General features: G+C 42.8%; 1 protein-coding gene across 1 annotated transcript in view; it reads right to left on the reverse strand.

Annotated features, from left to right (window-relative positions):
• The window catches only part of LOC146812902 (alpha-2-macroglobulin-like), a 237,564-nt gene that overhangs the window by 25,228 nt on the left and 195,085 nt on the right, over positions 1-17,251 (reverse strand). Inside the window, exons 20-26 of the mRNA XM_085619972.1 lie at positions 15,626-15,752; positions 13,912-14,030; positions 13,670-13,721; positions 6,089-6,175; positions 4,882-5,058; positions 4,557-4,635; positions 4,003-4,159 (exon numbers count right to left, since the gene is read on the reverse strand). Of these exons, the coding sequence (XP_085476098.1) occupies positions 4,003-4,159; positions 4,557-4,635; positions 4,882-5,058; positions 6,089-6,175; positions 13,670-13,721; positions 13,912-14,030; positions 15,626-15,752 (798 nt within the window). The remainder of the gene's footprint in view (positions 1-4,002; positions 4,160-4,556; positions 4,636-4,881; positions 5,059-6,088; positions 6,176-13,669; positions 13,722-13,911; positions 14,031-15,625; positions 15,753-17,251) is intronic.

The raw sequence follows: 17,251 nt of genomic DNA on the forward strand, positions 1-17,251 counted from the left end.
GCAACAGAATTCAAAAATCAATAGGCTTAACAATATCACCAGTGTTAACTGATACTGTTTAAGGCATAGTATTGACACGTAGAGTGGTGTTGTTGTCAATGAGCTTCTGACTGAGTGCTAAGCATGGTGTGCATTGTCTGGAAGAGCTCCCTTACAGTGTTCTTAGTTTGGGCATCCTAGGATGCCTTTGATAAGACCCAGCTTTAGCAGTGGAGATGGGACACAAAGCAAGTTACTAACTACACACTATGGGGCAGATTTACAAGCCCCTTGCACCCCTTTTGCGTCACTTTTAACATGGGAAAAGTGACGCAAAAGTGGCGCAAGGGGCTTGTACATCTGCCCCTATGTGCCAGAGATACTGGGGTTTTTCATCACAGATCAGAGAGATGTTTCATCTGATGCAAAGATGAGTCGTATCCAGAGTCCTTGCTTCTGCTGGCTTCTTTCTGCAGCTCAAACTCACTCTGGCAAGTTATATTTCTGTTGTATGAGGAAGTACAGCTCACTGCACCCAGAAACACAGCAATTCAATCTTCACTTTCCACTGCTGCTGTCTGGATTTACCAAAGAGAACTGTCTCCTCGTCCGCAATAAAGGCAGAGAAGCTGCATTTCAATGAAGGATCCATGCCTAGGAGCTGTTTCTCATTGTGGGCTTCAAACCTTTCATTGTCTCTCTGAAAAAGTTCTAATTGAAAGTAAAAGAAATGCATTTGGAAGTGCCCTCATTCCAAGTTCTTTTTAGTAATGCACATTGAGATCAGTTTATCATTTGTTACTGTAGAATTACTTTATAGAATGTAATGCTGCTTTTCCATTTTGAAGGGAGTTAAATCTCATCTTTTCAAAGGGAGTGCAGTCCCTCGCCGTGATCTGACATAGATTCCATTTAGGTACATGACACCACAAAGTAATTTACCAACTAAAAATCAGTGGATTGCAGTGTAGAGGGGTGAGATGGTCAAGGATCAGGGTGGGTTAGTCTGAAAAAGAACTGGGTTGCATTAGGTCAGACACTCAGTCTGTTGTGGCACAGTGAACAAAAAATGATGGGTTGGAATGCCACCCTGAGTGATTGCCCGTGCTTAAACTAATTGCAGGCATTCACCCCATCACTTTCTTTGGGTGCTTGATTGGCAACAGTATTCTTGAAACCCTGAGTCTGGCATACATTTCCAAGACTACTACCGCCAATATTTGTGAATTTAAAAAGTAGTAAATTTGCATCTATTGATGGAGCTTCTAAGGATGCAAATGTACTACTTTTTTGGTTCCCAGTCCAAAAAAAACTCTTAGTGAAATTAAAACCACATGAAAAACCAACACAGTCATAGCAACCTCTCCTGTCTCTAGTGTAAAAAGCATGAGAGTTAAGATACACATTATTCTCTAGATGGACAATCAAGTCTCTTCAGTGATACACTCTCGCACAATTGATTTATGCCAGCTTTAATTACTATCCCCTTGCTCCACTTCCTTATGACTGCAAAGTGCTGCGCATGGCAGCCATTACTGGAGCATGCTCGGACAACCTGTGGTAGCCTCTCCCCCAGTATCAAGAATGCTATTCTTACCAAACTTCAGACAATGAAAAATGAAGGGGCAAGAATGGTGATGTACTCCTCTTCTCTACAATACTACAACTAGTTTCCATGAACTACACCATAACCAATCTGTTACTATTTATGAAGGTCCTTCAAACCTGGCTTTTCCCTTCATTCTCTGTGCTGTTTTCTATACCAGCAGCCTGTCTAGAACCAAGAGATCACTTTACAAATCCAATTTCAAATTCAAAGTGGATTTGCTTTCAGTATTAGGAGGTATAAAATCTACACTGCCAACAAAATAGAGATTTTTTGGTGTCAGGCGGTAGAAAAATGTCTTCTGATTTTAAAGGTCGCTGGGTGAAAATCACGCCAACATTGTCAAAGTAACACTTCTTTGCATGTCGGCAGCAAAGTTCTGGAAGATTCAACTAGATCATAAGAATTTCATAATGAAGTATGATCTATTTGAGAACAAAGCCCTTCTGTCCCCTCTTTCTACATATGCATTTTTTTAAATTTATTTTTGGTGGAGTACTTGAAATAAACTAGATATCAATGTTGACAATGTCAATCAAGTAGAAAAGTTGTTTGTATGTTAAACAACATAAAGACAATTTAAGGCCCGATTTATACGTTGGTAACTCCATTGCAATAGCGATAATGTTCCATCCCCGCCAACATAGTGGTCCTTCTACCTGATTTAAATGTGGCTTGACCATAAGTTTGTCCATGGAAGTGACTACTCTGTCACTGCCATGGCTAGGGCCTTTGGAGAAATGGCTATATACCTGTCAGCCCAATTAGGATGGGTGGACATGTAGCCGTTTTTACTGTCCGCTACCGGCAGGCAAACCCCGACGGTAAGCGGGAGTAAAAAACAAAAAATGCCCCCCTCATCATGGGACAGAACTCCCATGGTGAAAGGGCATTAGCTTGTTTATTTTCAAAAAGAAAATGTCACTTCCGGATTTCTTTTTGAAGGAAAAAAAGATAACAGTTTGGTGCAAGGCTCCATCATGTTGAAGGAGCCCTGCACCAAACTGCAAAAAAGCATTGATAGAAACCGCCTTAGCTGCTGTTCCTGGCAATGCTTTAGAAATGACTGCCAGCTTGGAGGTAATTTATAAATTAGGCTGGTGGCCTCTCTGTCAGGGCGATGAAGTAATTTACTCCATCGCTGGCAGAGAAACGAGCTGCCCGCCCAGAAATAAATCCGTCCGTTAATCCCTAAGTAGATCTGGAATATGTGTATTGTAATCAGTATTTACTAAGGAATTGTGGATCAAAGTTGATCCAAACCCAAGCAGACCTCCGGTTGACAAGCGATCATGAACCATTGCAAAGTAGAGTCCAAGAAAAAACTTTCTGTGTCTTGTTCTCCAAAGCTGTTGGAGTTTTAACTTACTTTCTATGGTGGGAACGATCTTTATTGGAAATATTTATCATCCATAAATTTCATTAATTCCCCAAACATAACAATTATTGAGTTTTTATTGAAGCAGCAGATAGTACAGCTCACCATATCCTTACTGATCTAGATCCTGTACCCTTGCACAGAATGACACTGGGCAAGCATGGCTTGGCCTTCTATTGGTGGAAGAATAAATGGGATACTTATTAGACGTTGTACTTATGATTCTTTAAGTTGCATACTTTCTAGGGTGCAATGTAAAATCAAACAGGCTTCTGTAGGCTTGCTTCTGAGAATTGGATGCAGCGGTTAAAAAATGCATTGTTGCCTACTCAATGATTGCCTTTTCTTGGATTGGTGCTTCAATCTAATTGAACCAGTAATGCACCGGTCTATTTCTATGGGTAAACATCAATCTTAAAATATAGTAAAAATAAGACACGCTCAGAGAATGAGAGCTGAGCAACAAATAGACCAATGTATATATGTGTGTTATGGGTCCAAGTTCCCTGTCCTAATGTGAAAAGTAATGGCATATTTGGAGGTAATTGGCGGCATCCATGATTGCGTATTGTTCAAAATTTGAGCAAAAGTCAAAAAGCGTAGTCAAGAAATGACTGTAAGACATGATGCAGTGCTGAGACACTGCAGTATTACTGTAATTGACCCAGTTAAGGGTACACGTTGATGCAATCCAGTACATGGCAAACAATGGGTCCAAGTCTTCTCAGAACTGTTAAGTCACAAAGGGCTTCTAATAGGAACATAAGAATCCCCAGTCTACCAATCCTCTGAAAAGCAGTGAAGAATGTACAGAAAATGACAGTGCATTAAATTACAATTTCTTAATGATTCTGGGAGTCATATATTGACCTTCTAGGATTTACATGGCCTGCTCAGGAGGGTCAAGTGCACCAAATCTTACTCCCTCAAATGCCTTGATTGCTCCATTTTGAGCAGGCTTATGGCCCATACCCTTAGACACTCACATCCACAAAGACCTGTTTCACCCCACAGTAGCGCAACCTGAGTAACCAGTCACCTTCAAGGCGTTGTTGAAGAGCAACCCCACACTCTGGAAGCAGCCATTATCCTTCTGATGGGATGCGAGCCAGTGCAGGGGCTCTGATAGTTGCTTCTCTTCGATGAAAATGTGTGTCCTGGCCTGAGCGAAGGACTTGAGTACAAAAGCCGTCAGCCTGAAAGAGAGAAACACAGACATAACACTTTTCTGATAAAGCATCAAGCTTCTGAGTGAAACTCTTCAAAGGCACTCCGAGGAGCTCAACAGGGATAAAGGAAACTACACACTCTTGCGATATTAGGAAACACTTATCAGTGACACTGACTATGGCGTCTGATGGTGATACCTAAAGAGGGGTCTTTTGTGTGTGCGCATTACTGCTTTGGCCTCTACAAGACAGGAAGGACTTCAAAGCCAGAACAAAGATCCACCGGATCACATTGAGTGATAAAAGATTTGCTTTCTAAGGTTAGCCATTATAGGAACAGAGAGTCCTGCAGTCTGGATCAATCCCAGTCTTGCAGTCATATAGGGGAAGGTACCTGGGTTGCTAACCACTGCTACCTACTCACCAGGTGTTTCCCTGCCTGGGAGGGCCAAATGCACTGTAGCTGCCATCGCGGTGCTTGAAACGCAGCTGCTTTTGGTACCCTAGGGGGAAGAAGATAATCATCACTTACTTACATATTGTCCACACAATGTAAAATACAAAGACAGCTCAAAGGACATCCTCCCAGTGTCAAAATCAGATTATATTCTAGCGTCCTGAACCCTGAAGAAGGTGCTATTTTAGAACAAATGGCACTTGTCTCCTCTATGGTGTCTTTGGTATGAGCACAAATGCACAATCCTTCAGTTCAAGTAATAGCAGACTGGATGGATGATCACATCACTCACCGCTTATCATGTACTCAATTGCCTTGGATTTTATCTCATCGGTCAGTTGCCCGGTTTTGTTCAAATAATCCAGGACGTAGATGTTGGGCGTTAAAAGGGCTATGTTCTGTTCTCCACAGCCAGAGGGCATCTGCAGGAGCTTGTGCAAGTTCTGGATGACGGTTCCCATGAGGTCCCCTGCGGGATGGAGAAGGTTCAGAGGTCTGTTAAATCATCTTTTACAGTCTAGCACTACATTACACTGCCCCATCTATGTTCCTATTGACTTTCCCTCCCACACCACTCACAATATTTTCTGAACACATTCTCATAATCCTCCATCACAATGTGTTGCGCTTGAGACACACACGATATTGGCACTTTTTACATCATCATCCTGTTAAGAGCTGATAGCAAATGGTGAAAACAGTCAAGTTCCAGTACATGCATGGAGAGGCTCAGCATGGTTGTAGGCCATTACAGGTTTCCCAAAATCTCTAGGACATAGTAGGCGCTGTCAGAACGTGTGTGTTTTTGGAGAGCAAAGTCACAGGTTGAAAAACACTCTCTGCTCATTATGGCTCACCCAGTCCAAGGCTCATCCACAGCTCTTTTGGCAGACTCAAACTTCCAACCCTTTCCAGGGCGTTGTCCTCCCTAATACCCCAACTTTGCTCTCCACAGGCTCACATGGTGAACGGTTTTACAATGGTGAAAGGCCTGGCACACAGAACCTGAAACTGTGATTCTTAACTTTCACCAAGTTGCTCACTCATAGCATGCTCTTTCTTAAACATGGTTGGGGTGGCTTAGCTCTGTTTTACAAGACACTGATTATATCTTCATGGCTTTCTTTCTGAGGTTTGGATAACGACTTTGAAGAATGTCCTTCCCTAATTAGGACAATGTTGCTTTTAAATACTTGTCCCTTTTTAAATTTCTATCATTTTCACATTCTGAGATTACATTTTGTGGCAAACTTTGCATGCTCTTGTTTTAATTTGACTCTGCTGCAAACAATATTTGACTAAAATTTAAAATAACATTACCAGAATGGAGAAGACCTTTAGCTCAACCAATCAAGAGCCTTTTGACATTTATTTTGCCAAAGCAGGAAGAAAGGGTAATCCAGGGAACGCACAGTTGATGGAACTGATCAGTCAATGTAGGCATCTTCACATTCTACGACAGGGACAGGAAGGGTGTGAGGGTCTCAATGATGACTTACCAACAACAGAGTAATAAGCCCGTGAGGATCCTTCCACCATATTCTCTGGAACGTTGAGGTGAATCTTTTCAGAAACAGGGCTGTCAGCTAAAATATAACATAAGATATGGTCTGAGACATAGGAAGTGTTTTCTGATCTGGTGTGCCAAAGGGTTGAAAGGGTAGGTGTGCTCACCCAGATTTCCTACTTTGTTTGTGAGGATTTGATGTAGAGCTTGAAGCAATAAAGACTAAACTCTGTAAATATCACACTTTAGTATTGTGCATCAATTCAAATCCTTGCACTACAGACTAATATGTGTCTGAATGTCAAATGTCAAATAGCTTTATTTCGATAATCAAGTATCATAAAAGCAATTTCATTCATACAAACCAAGTAAAAAAGATAAAAATTATCATAAAAACAGATGTAAAAACAGATATATACATTAGATCCAGGGACAATTTTCGAAAAGTTAATCATCTTATTAATAAGATAACAAAACTGTGCTAATTTATGAGCGCTATATAATGAGTGAATTTGATTTAAAAAGAAAATAGAAGAGAAATACTTCTTAGTCCGCTATTTGTTATCATTTAGAAGACAGAGAATGAAGGAAGCCAACATAGGGTGGTACATTTACATCTCCTTTTTTACACCTCCCTACGCATGAATTTGGATCTAATAAACCGGACACAACCTACAATAACAATACTTTGCCACACCACATACAAAAAGCTCTAGAGTCTGATTTCAAGATCCGCAAAGCAGTAATATGAGCTGTGGTGCCCAGATGTCTGCAAATTGGTTTAAGCCACTTGGATCTAGCCCTTGAGTATACTGGGCATACAAACATAAGGTGGGCCACACTCTCCTTTGTGCCTCACAACAAGGGCAATCCGCGATTGTCTGACGTGGAGGACTCCATTTTGCGGTAAGCTCGTGTACCAAAAGGGAACCAACTCTAAACTGAATGTAGAGTGCCCTGTCTCTTGGGATTTGAATAAGGTCTAGGTACGGCTCTAAGAATATATGTTCTTAAACTGGCAAAATTCATCTGCCATCCTCCCTAGGTTTGGGTTAGTGAGTTCCTGCGTATCAACCCATAGCCAGTACGCTTTTTTAAGTTCATCCTTACTGGACGGGTTCTGGCCTTCCCAGCACCTTCTGAGTCCCAATGTGAGCACAAGTTTCTTGGGATTATTAAGCCAGCTAACCCTATGGTTGCAGTCCAGACCAATTACTTCCTTTAGTGCAGCGGCATAATTAGCAAGTTCAGCAGTTCGTAACAGCCGCGCCCAGTAAAGCAATGGCCTTGATCTAGCTATATCTTTAAAAGAGTGTCTTCCCATGTCACTCATCAAAGGCTTAAGTGGAACATTGCAGGGAAGGCTCACCAGCTCTCTTAAGAACTTTGTTCCGAACTACAAATCTCAGTGACGTTGTTAAACCCACACAGTTCCGCACCATAAAGGGCAGAATTTACTGCCTTTGCTGCATAGATCGTGAGCGCTGGGGCAACGGGTCTGCTACATGAGCGAAGATGTTCCCTACCTATTGCCCCAGCCACGCGCCTATGGTTTAGGAGCATCTTGTTAATGTGGGGATTCCACTGCATTGTGTCAGAAAGTCGGATACCCAAATAATCAAAAGTGCTAACTCTTTCTAGGGGTGTTCCATCCAGGGAGAATATGTGCCTAACGGGCTTGTAGGGGTTGAATGTCGTTAATTTGTTCTTCATAGTGTTAATGATCAACCCGTTTGAAGAACAAAGGAGATGGAACCTGTCTAATAGCTTCTGCAACCTGGCTGGGGTCTCAGAAATCTACAAAGTGTTGTCAGCGAAGAGGAGTGTGGGTACCCTATCTCCTGCCAGGACCGGGGCGTCAGATGGAATTTCCTGAAGAAAGCTAACCACCCCGTTCACATATAAAGAGAACAGGGTGGGCGCCATAACACAGCCCTGGCATACTCCTCTGTTCACTGGGATTCTGTCTGTTTTTTGTTCTTGTGACCCCCATCTCACTTGGGCATAATTGCCCTTGTGCAGTCGGACAAGCAGATTCAAGATAAAGGCAGGCATACCCATCTCACCCAAAACTTTCCATAGTTTGTCACGGGGGACCAAATCGAAGGCAGTCTTTAGATTGATGAAAGCAAGGTAGAGACTGCCTCCACTGATCATGACCACCTTCCAATAGATGAGGAGCAGCCTAAACACCTGATCCATTGTTCCGGTTTTAGTCCTAAAACACGCTTGGTTTTGGGAAAGAATGGTCTCGTCCTCAGCCCAAGAGTGGATTCTCTGTAGCAATACCCTACCAACTACTTTTTGAATAGCATCAATCAAGCTAATCGGTCGGTAGTTGGCAGGGTCTTCCCTGGCCCCCTTCTTAAAAATAGGCACCACTTCAGTTCCCTTTCATGACTCTGGTATGGGACATCCTTTGGCAATAGAATTAATTAAGAGCATGATGTATTTTGCCCAATCGCTGGGGCTTGCATGAAGTAAATCCCCCGGAAGACCATCCGGTCCAGGAGCTTTTGAAGGTACTATCCTCTTAATTGCTCCTTCTACTTCAATTAAGCTAATGTAATCAGCAGTATTAGGGGTTAGGCAAATAATGGGCTGGACGCAAGATCCTCCCTGAATTGTTGTATCTGTCCCAGCATATAAATTCCTAAAGTGGTCAAACCAATCTTGGCTGGATATATGATTGGGAATTAAGTCTGGATCATTCCTGTCGGCTCCCCTAAGAAGATTCCAGAATAAATAGGCATTATTTGCCAGACTGGCGTCCATTAAGTTCTTCCCAGCTTAGTTTTGCGCGTCGCAACATCATTTTGTACTCCCGCCTAGCACATTGGAGGCGAGGGACATTTTTGCTTTTAATAGCCAAGGCTAGAGATTTCCTTTTTTGCCTGCAGATTTTAGAGAACCAGGCCTGGCTACTTTTTGGACGTGCTTTTACAGTTCTATGTCCAGCAATGGTCATGAACAAAGATCCTAACTGTTCTACAGTTCTTATATAGATGTCCAGAGCTTTCTCTGTGGCATCAGGGTTAAGGGATACTTCTTCTAAGTCTGTTAGGTTCTTAGCCAATACTTGGTTAATTTCAGCCATTTTTAATTCATTACCGACTACTTTAGACCACTTGAGGTGTCTTCTGCTATTTGAGGGAACCACTTCCTTGGTCATCAAGTTGTTAAGTACCTCGGGATAGAGCCGAAAGATGACCAAAGAGCTTTTGTGGTCATACAGAGAGGATTATGGTCACTGTCGATAGTGGAGATGACTTTCATATCAATTATACTTCTCCACAATCTAACATCGATTAAAATATAATCGATGCGAGATGGGCAGCTAATTCTATTATACGTACAAGCCCCTTCAGGATCTGATGGTGTTCTGCCATTTGCAGCCCTTAACCCGTATTCCAGGACAAGTGCATTTAGCTGTATTGCGACCCGTGACCATTTTTTGATAGGGGAAATACTTAGGGTGGGAATATCCCACATCTAGTATCATCTTCCTCCAACCCCAGCATATCTCCCGAGCTAAGGGGCTCAAATGTGCAATTAAGATCTCCCGCTGTCAAGATGCGAGTCGGAGTGGCATTTAGACAGCTCTTGCTCCAAAGATGATACAATAGGTGAGAAGGCACCCCCTTTCGTCCCTCTCACATATACATTAAACAACTCAAGGGATATGGTTCCTTTATTCCCTGTAATAGTAAGCCTCATTATATCAGGGTTTACACAGTTATGGTCAATAATTCTACATCCCAGAGTGATGTTAACCCAGGCAATCAGGCCTCCTGAAGGGCGGCCTTTCCCTAAGGAAACAGCTGGCAAAAAAAGCAAGTATACCCAGATTTGTAAAGAGAAACTAAGCTCCAATTTTCCTGGAAGAGGCAGTTGTCTTGGCCTTCGATTAGCTTGTTCCAATCGGGTAATGACAGTTTGCTGCTAAATCCAGCTATATTCCAAGAAATAATCTTGAGGTGCGGATGTGGAATAGCGAGAGCTGCCTCTCGTAGGGGTATCACATGAAGGTGCGGTGGTAAAACAGAACTAGCAATAGTGGTTACCCTATCTGTATACATATTTGGTACTATAATCTGACTCCTCAAGACGTCAGTAAAACATCCAATATTAACATTGTTAGTTAAGTTTATCGGTAATTGGCCGGGGTCACTTGAAGGGTGTGTATTTGATACTATAATCTGACTCCTTGAGATGTCAGTATAACATCCAGTATAAGTATTGGAAGTTAGGTTTATCGGTAATTTGCCAAGGTCACTTGAAGGGTGTGTATTTGATACTATAATCTGACTCCTCGAGACGTCAGTATAACATCCAGTATAAGTTTTGTAAGTTAGGTTTATCAATAATTGGTCAGGGTCACTTGAAGGGTGTGTACAGAGGATTCTTGGGATACTATGACAGGTTTCTGAGCGCTCTAAATAAGAAACAGGAGCTGATCTCAGTCAGTCGTTGACATGTAGTGTAGACCCACCCTCGACACTTTGCTCTGCTACTTTGGCCTACGCCCCGGTATCAATGATTACTGGAGAGCTTCTGAATTGAATAGCTGAAGACCCTGGGGGGCAAGTCCGATATTCTAGTGCTAGCAAATTTGCTGCCAAATCGGGCTTTGTCAAGGTGAGTTCAATATAGTCAAGGGATTGGTTATGAGATATACATCTCCGGGCCCTGGCTATATCATCCCGTATCAACGACCGACAACCCGTGACATGACGAATCCAGTGTATGGTCTTATTTTTTAAGGAGTCTTCATTTTCATGGTCATGATGTGATTTAAGCTTCGGAACATTGACCATGTAGACTGCACGCGTCTGTCCTTGGGGATAATTCAAAACATTTTCTGGATGAAAATGATCTTTAGGACGCTGACGAGGATCTACTGGAATAATAGAAGATCCAATGTTTTTTGCGGTAAATTGTAGAGGTGAATGTGCTACCTGGCCAGTGAGGGAGGAGATTTGGGGAGAAGCTGTCTGTTGGCAATGGGGTGTCCTAATGGCCTGTCGAGCAGATGGTTTGAGGGAAGAGAGAGAGCCATTGTGTGCGAAAGGTCGTTCTTTTTGTACATTTGAGTGTGCCCTATGGGGGTGTGAGGTAGATGTACTACTAGCAGCCGGCTGATGTAAAGTGCTGCATGAAGTTATTGATTTAACTACTGCCACTAGCGCCTCAATCAACACCCTCATAGCACCTATTTCTGCCCTAAGCTCGTTGACAAGCTGTAGACGGTCTTCAAGTACTGGGGCATCAGTCCCTACTGACTCAAGCAAACTTGCAATGGTATTAGGGCTTGGAATTAGGGATTGTTGGGCTATATCTTCCCGAAGATCAGAAGCCTCGGCCAACGCCGCGTACTGGTTAGAGCAAATAATGACAGAGGGCTCTAGATTGGTTACAGAATCTCTAGTCAGTTGGTTATTCTTACACTGTGTAAGGACAATTTCCCCCTGCCCCTGCGCAGTATGGTCGGCCTCACTACTAAGTGAAGCACGGCTTTGAGGAGGTTTCTGGAACATAAGCGGGATTGTGGTTCGACGGGGTTGCCCCTGGCCACTCCCTAGTGGGGATTTCATGACACCAGCGGCCTCAGGCAACTCGGCTACGAGAATTCCTTCACACTCTGTGATTAGGGTCTCAATTCTGTCGATCACACAATTATTAGCACTATGCTTTCCAGTTTTCCTTGCCTTTTTCACCTTACCTACCCCACTAGACATTCCGTTTGCCCCCCCCCCCAAGCCTTCCATGGCTTTCCTTTTGCCCATGGTTACTCTAGCAGTAAGCTAATTAGGTGCTGTGGGGTTAAATAAGGGTCTTGGAAGCAGTGTTTGACAAATAAAACAGTGATACAACAGGTTCTGACCCAAATATCAGTTCTTAAGTGGCTTTAAACCTGAGTGTCACTCTAGGGAATGGTGCGCAGCACACATCGGCACAGTACCTTATTTTGTATCACGTGGATCCCTTGGATGGCAGATGGACAGCATAAGGGGGGTGGCCCTGCCCTGCCTCTTCCTGGTGTTGACGGGCGAAGGACGGGCCTGCCCTTGGCCCGGTCTTCGCCCGGGCGCCTCCCGCATTTAGACATTGTTTACTGCATAAAACATTGTTTTCCACATCTATAATTGTATGTTGAGCAGGTGCCCAACAAGGAAGGGAAGAAAGCATCAGGGATAAGGTTTAGGCAGAGGGCTCTTTGGAGGGCTGTTTGGGGCCCATTAGCTGAATAGATAAGCAAGGTGCAGATCACTATTACTACAATGACAGAGGGTAATGGAAGACAGAAACAAGGCTCATTAAAAGAGATTCATATTCATGGGGTTTGGAATACTATAATTTAGAAGGGAGCTTAAAGTCAGGGTTGAGATGCTTTGAAAAAGATGTATGTAGGCTTCAGAATGGAAATGGCAGAGGGTGGTGGAAAACAAGTCTAAGGCACATTGAAAGACCTGTGTGTGGCACTTAGTGAAGACATAGCATAGTTGCCATGGGTCAGAGATAAAAATCAGCATCAGTAATGTGTCATAACAGAGGATGCTGCTGCTTAGAATGGATGTACATTACTTGAGCTGTGTGTAGGTTTCAGTACTGGAATAGCCGGTGTACCACAGTTTAGGACTAAATCATTGGCAAAGCTCTAACCTTAAAGTGTCAAGTGTGTGTTTTTAGTGAAGACTGATTTAGCAAGGGTGATACCCATGAGATGTGATTAACCATCCTTGGGCTTTCGGGAACATCATGTTGCCTTGCGTATTCTAAGGTCGGACCCAAGACCACTTTTTGTCTATAGCGTGGCTAAATTTTTAAGCCATGCTTGGACAATCAGAAGGAAGGTAAACACACTAAGGCCTCTTATACTTCACATGCATCCCTTCTTGTCCCTTTTTCCAATAGTGCTTCCAGGCCGGATGCCTGTAAGCTAGGTCCAGCTGAAACAAGACCACAAAAGGGATGTTATATTGCCATGTTTGATCTTACCTCATTTTAAAGATGTCAATATGTGTACTATTGATAGTTTTGCCCACGACGCGCTGATAGCACGTTAGATGCAGGTTCAAGTTTAGTATTAGCATGGCCTAGTTGTATGCATTTGTTGTAGGAAGGTCAGGATGATGGAACCATTTATACTGTTTTATAGATCACATATGGTACTTTTTTCCTTTATTATCTTTTACGACATAAGCGGTCGGATTAGCACTACTGCTTATACCATTGCAACACTTTTAAGTGGGTCACTAACCCATCAACAAGGGAATCCTAGGACAGCCACACTGCTATTTCTTATTTTACTAGTCATATTGATTATCTTTTTATCTGGAAACCATCTTTTATTAACCTTTTAGAATTGGATTTTAGAGGATTTTTCCCTTTATTATACACTCGAACTTGAAGATATCTCTTCTATGCATTTGCACTTTATGGGGTTGATTGTGGCTCGTTTTTATGTTCCTTGACCTCATCTTAGTCTCTCAATGTTGTATTGTATGCATTGCACTTTTATGGTTGTAATTGCCTGAAATAAAGTTTGAAATAATAATAATGATTAACCCACCTTTTGCACAGATCAGAGCATTGAAAGTCTCTTCCTTCTCTATCCCTTCAGGCTACAAAAAAGAATAACACACAGGATAGACAATTAAGATTTGCGCCAGGCATAAATTGAGAAAAATTGGGAAGGTAGCAGCAGGAAATGTTGGTTTATATCTGGGAAGTCACTCAGCTAGCATTTTATGCCAGATAAGGGATCGTTCCCACTGAAATAAGTGTCAAGAACACACACAACCCCTACATTACCTCCACCCGAAGTGATTTGATGACTGTATCCTTCCTCTGCACATCGTGGGCAATAATTAGGTTACCGCACAGACCTTCTCCCTTCAGTGTCTCGGCGCTAACAGTGAAATTCACCTCTCCTGAAATAGACAGCAACAGAAAAAGGTAAATCGTCACGACAAAGAGAAAGAACAAACAATCAGAATATCTTCCTCTAACCCCAAGCCAACATTTGAGATTCATTTAGGAGGGCCACATGGCTTGATAGTGTTTAGAATATTGAATTAGGAGTTCGCTATCTTTACGGGAACTTCTCCATAATGATCTTTCTAGTTCATAGAGGAGAGATGACCATCTTTGTTCCTGCAGGAATGTCTACGTTCCATTGCAAATTACCTTTAGAGCAGGTAGAGGAAGCAATAAGATGGAGATTAGAAGACCCTTCCACTCCATGAGGATTTCCTTACATTGAACAAATCTACTCATATGAGGCAGCACAGGTCTGAACAGGGAGACAATCTGAGCATCCCTCTCTTTTTGGGAATACAGGGTCTAAAGAACACAGATCTATGGCATTGGAGAAGACTTCAATCCACAAAATATTTGTGGTTGTTACTGTGGAGAAGTGTGGCTCAATGGTTAGAGTGGCAGACCCTGATGCAGAGGTCTGGCCCAGACCAGGGTTCAATTCCTGCCTCGGCAGGTCTTGGGCTCAATTTCCCCGGACCCGATAATTCTTGCCTCGGTGCCTATTCTAATCATGGGTCTCACTCTGCAATTCTGGGCAATAGCTTGCTTAATCTCCACAACGGCCCCAAAAGCGCTAGGATGCCTGGCTTTCACCTTGGGGGTGCCCAGGAGTGGGCACTTCACAGGGAAAGGCCAGGAAGGGCTCCACAGCGGTATGTGCACAGCGCCTGAGAGACCCTTTCGGGGGTGTGCAGAGCGCTATATAAATGCACTACATTTACTGCAAAATACCTTTTTCGCAATGTAAAAAAAGATATTTCGGAAAGTGATTCCAACTTGTAAAAGGGGGTTTGTCGTGAATTGCCATGAGACATATGAATGGTTTGTGACCACAGTTGTGGCTGTATACCCGTGATCAGACTCCATCCCTTAATTTGCAAAGTGGATGATTGAGCTCCCACTATGTTTTCCCAGCATGTCAACTTTTTAAAAAGCAACACATGTGCCTTTAATGGGCACCGGCTGCTTTTAACAAAAAATGTGGACAATTTGGGAATGCAAACGCAGGGGGTAAGGTCCACTATCCCTCACAGGCCTCTAGATCTGCTTTTGTAGACATTCATAGAGGGAGGCAAAACCAAACTTGCCCCACTAATATTCACAAGGCAGTAGGATTTACAACCCTCCAGGAATACACATTTGGTGACTTGACTGATTAGTAAATGAGTCACGTCATCCTTATCCTGTCCTTTGATGCATGAGGCCCTCACTATCAGGATGATGCTCAGCAGATGCAGTGCAATATTTTTGCATTAGAGTGAAGATCCACATTTTTAACTACTCTAATACAATCTTTTCCATCGCCACCAAGAGTTCCACTAACAGAAGGTTGTAGTTTAAATGCAGGGGAAAGATTCAAGCATCTCTTTTCTAGTAGGATTGTATTAACAGTGTCAGAACTCTCTGACAAAAGGGAAGCCACACCAAGGATTGTAAGTCATACTATGACGGCCCGATCAAAGATCAGATTTGAAATAGTCCTTACCAAGGGCTTTTGGGGTTACGTCCCAGGAGACAGTGACCCTCTCGTTGGCAGGAATGCAGTAACCCTCTTCCTCGTTTGTAGTAGGTTCTGCATGGTAGTCTTCTGATGTATCCAGTGTGATGCTTACCTGTCAAGAAAAAGATAATGCAGGCATGAAGGCCTCGCCATTAAAGAGAGCACACCTCAGGACCCTCAAATTATTCCCCGCCCCCAGAAATAAATAATTCCAGGAGCAAAAAAACAAAAAAAACACTAACCCTTGCTTCCAGAGCAGCATGCTACCTGGTGTAATGCGCTACAACATCTCATTGGGTAGTAAGTGCTATACAAATACAATTACAATACCATACAAATTATAACCCTCAATAAAATTAATAGTGTAGCACTCAGCAGTCCGACGATTAAAGTTCATACAGGCTGCTAAATACTTACAGTGCTTGACACTCTTACACTCACATAAGACAAAGCTTAAAAGGGTAATAGCCACCACCCAGTACTGTACCAGTCACACTATAAAACACCAATAAGCATCTGAACATGCATGGAATAATGCAGCTGGCCAACAAAGGATATTAATTTAGCCCACTACTACAGGTCCCAATAAGCTCCATCCTATGATCACTTCTTGACATCTCATAATGAGAATCAAATATGAGGTGATATTTACAAAGTCCATCCCAGAAGATTCCTTTAAACAGTGACCGTACACTTCAGACAGAATATCTCAGAATGGACAAACCAATGTAGTATCCAGATAAGTGGACTATGAATGTGAGAAATTCTACCAAGGGACCTGCAGAGTTGCTCAAAGTGACCAGTTTACTGAAAACCATAACCTGCTTGCTCATCGCTCACACTTCTTCATCCATTACACTGTTAAGCACCGTGTCTCATAAGATGATAACCGCACCCTCATGCATGACATGGAAACACTTCACTCATGGGATCAAAACAAAGACAGCATACTTCCAACCACACGCCCTACAGAGTGTAGCGTGGTACCCATGTAGGCAAGTGCTTCAGCGTTCTACATAGGGGTAGTAGGCACTATATAAATGTTTTTTTGTGCAATCCAATGCTACCATGCCACCCTCACTAGCAAACTCAACCAAGGTTGTTAGATAGCCACAATATTATGTGAAAACATCCCTACCATTTAAGATGTGTTGTCAACGAAGTTATGTTCCAACTAGCACTACATTTTCCAAATGATCAGCAACAATAATTTGGCAGTTGTCCATCCTCGAGGATGCAGCTATCTGCCTGTCCAGTGATGTTATGTACCACATATAACCAGTACTGTCTGTTTATATTAACTATCCACCACCCTTATGTCTACTTAGGCTTCAATCAGTCTCAGTTTTTCTGACTGTTAAATTCTTAAAATGGTTTATGTCTCAAGCACTTGTAGAGATTCACAAAGAAGAGAATAAAGGTTTGTACTGGCAGTTCATTATATTTCAGCATATGACAAACAGTAGCAGCTGCTACTGGACCAGGGTGGAAAACGTGGTGAGGGGACAATGGGGACAATGAACAAAAACAACAAAAAAACACACACTGCCGCCTCTCCTCCGTCCTCTTCTTCTTATTTCCAGTCCCAGCAGCAGGAAGCACCCGGGCTCC

Source organism: Triturus cristatus, chromosome 7 (assembly GCF_964204655.1).
Source record: "Triturus cristatus chromosome 7, aTriCri1.1, whole genome shotgun sequence".
Taxonomy (NCBI): domain Eukaryota; kingdom Metazoa; phylum Chordata; class Amphibia; order Caudata; family Salamandridae; genus Triturus; species Triturus cristatus.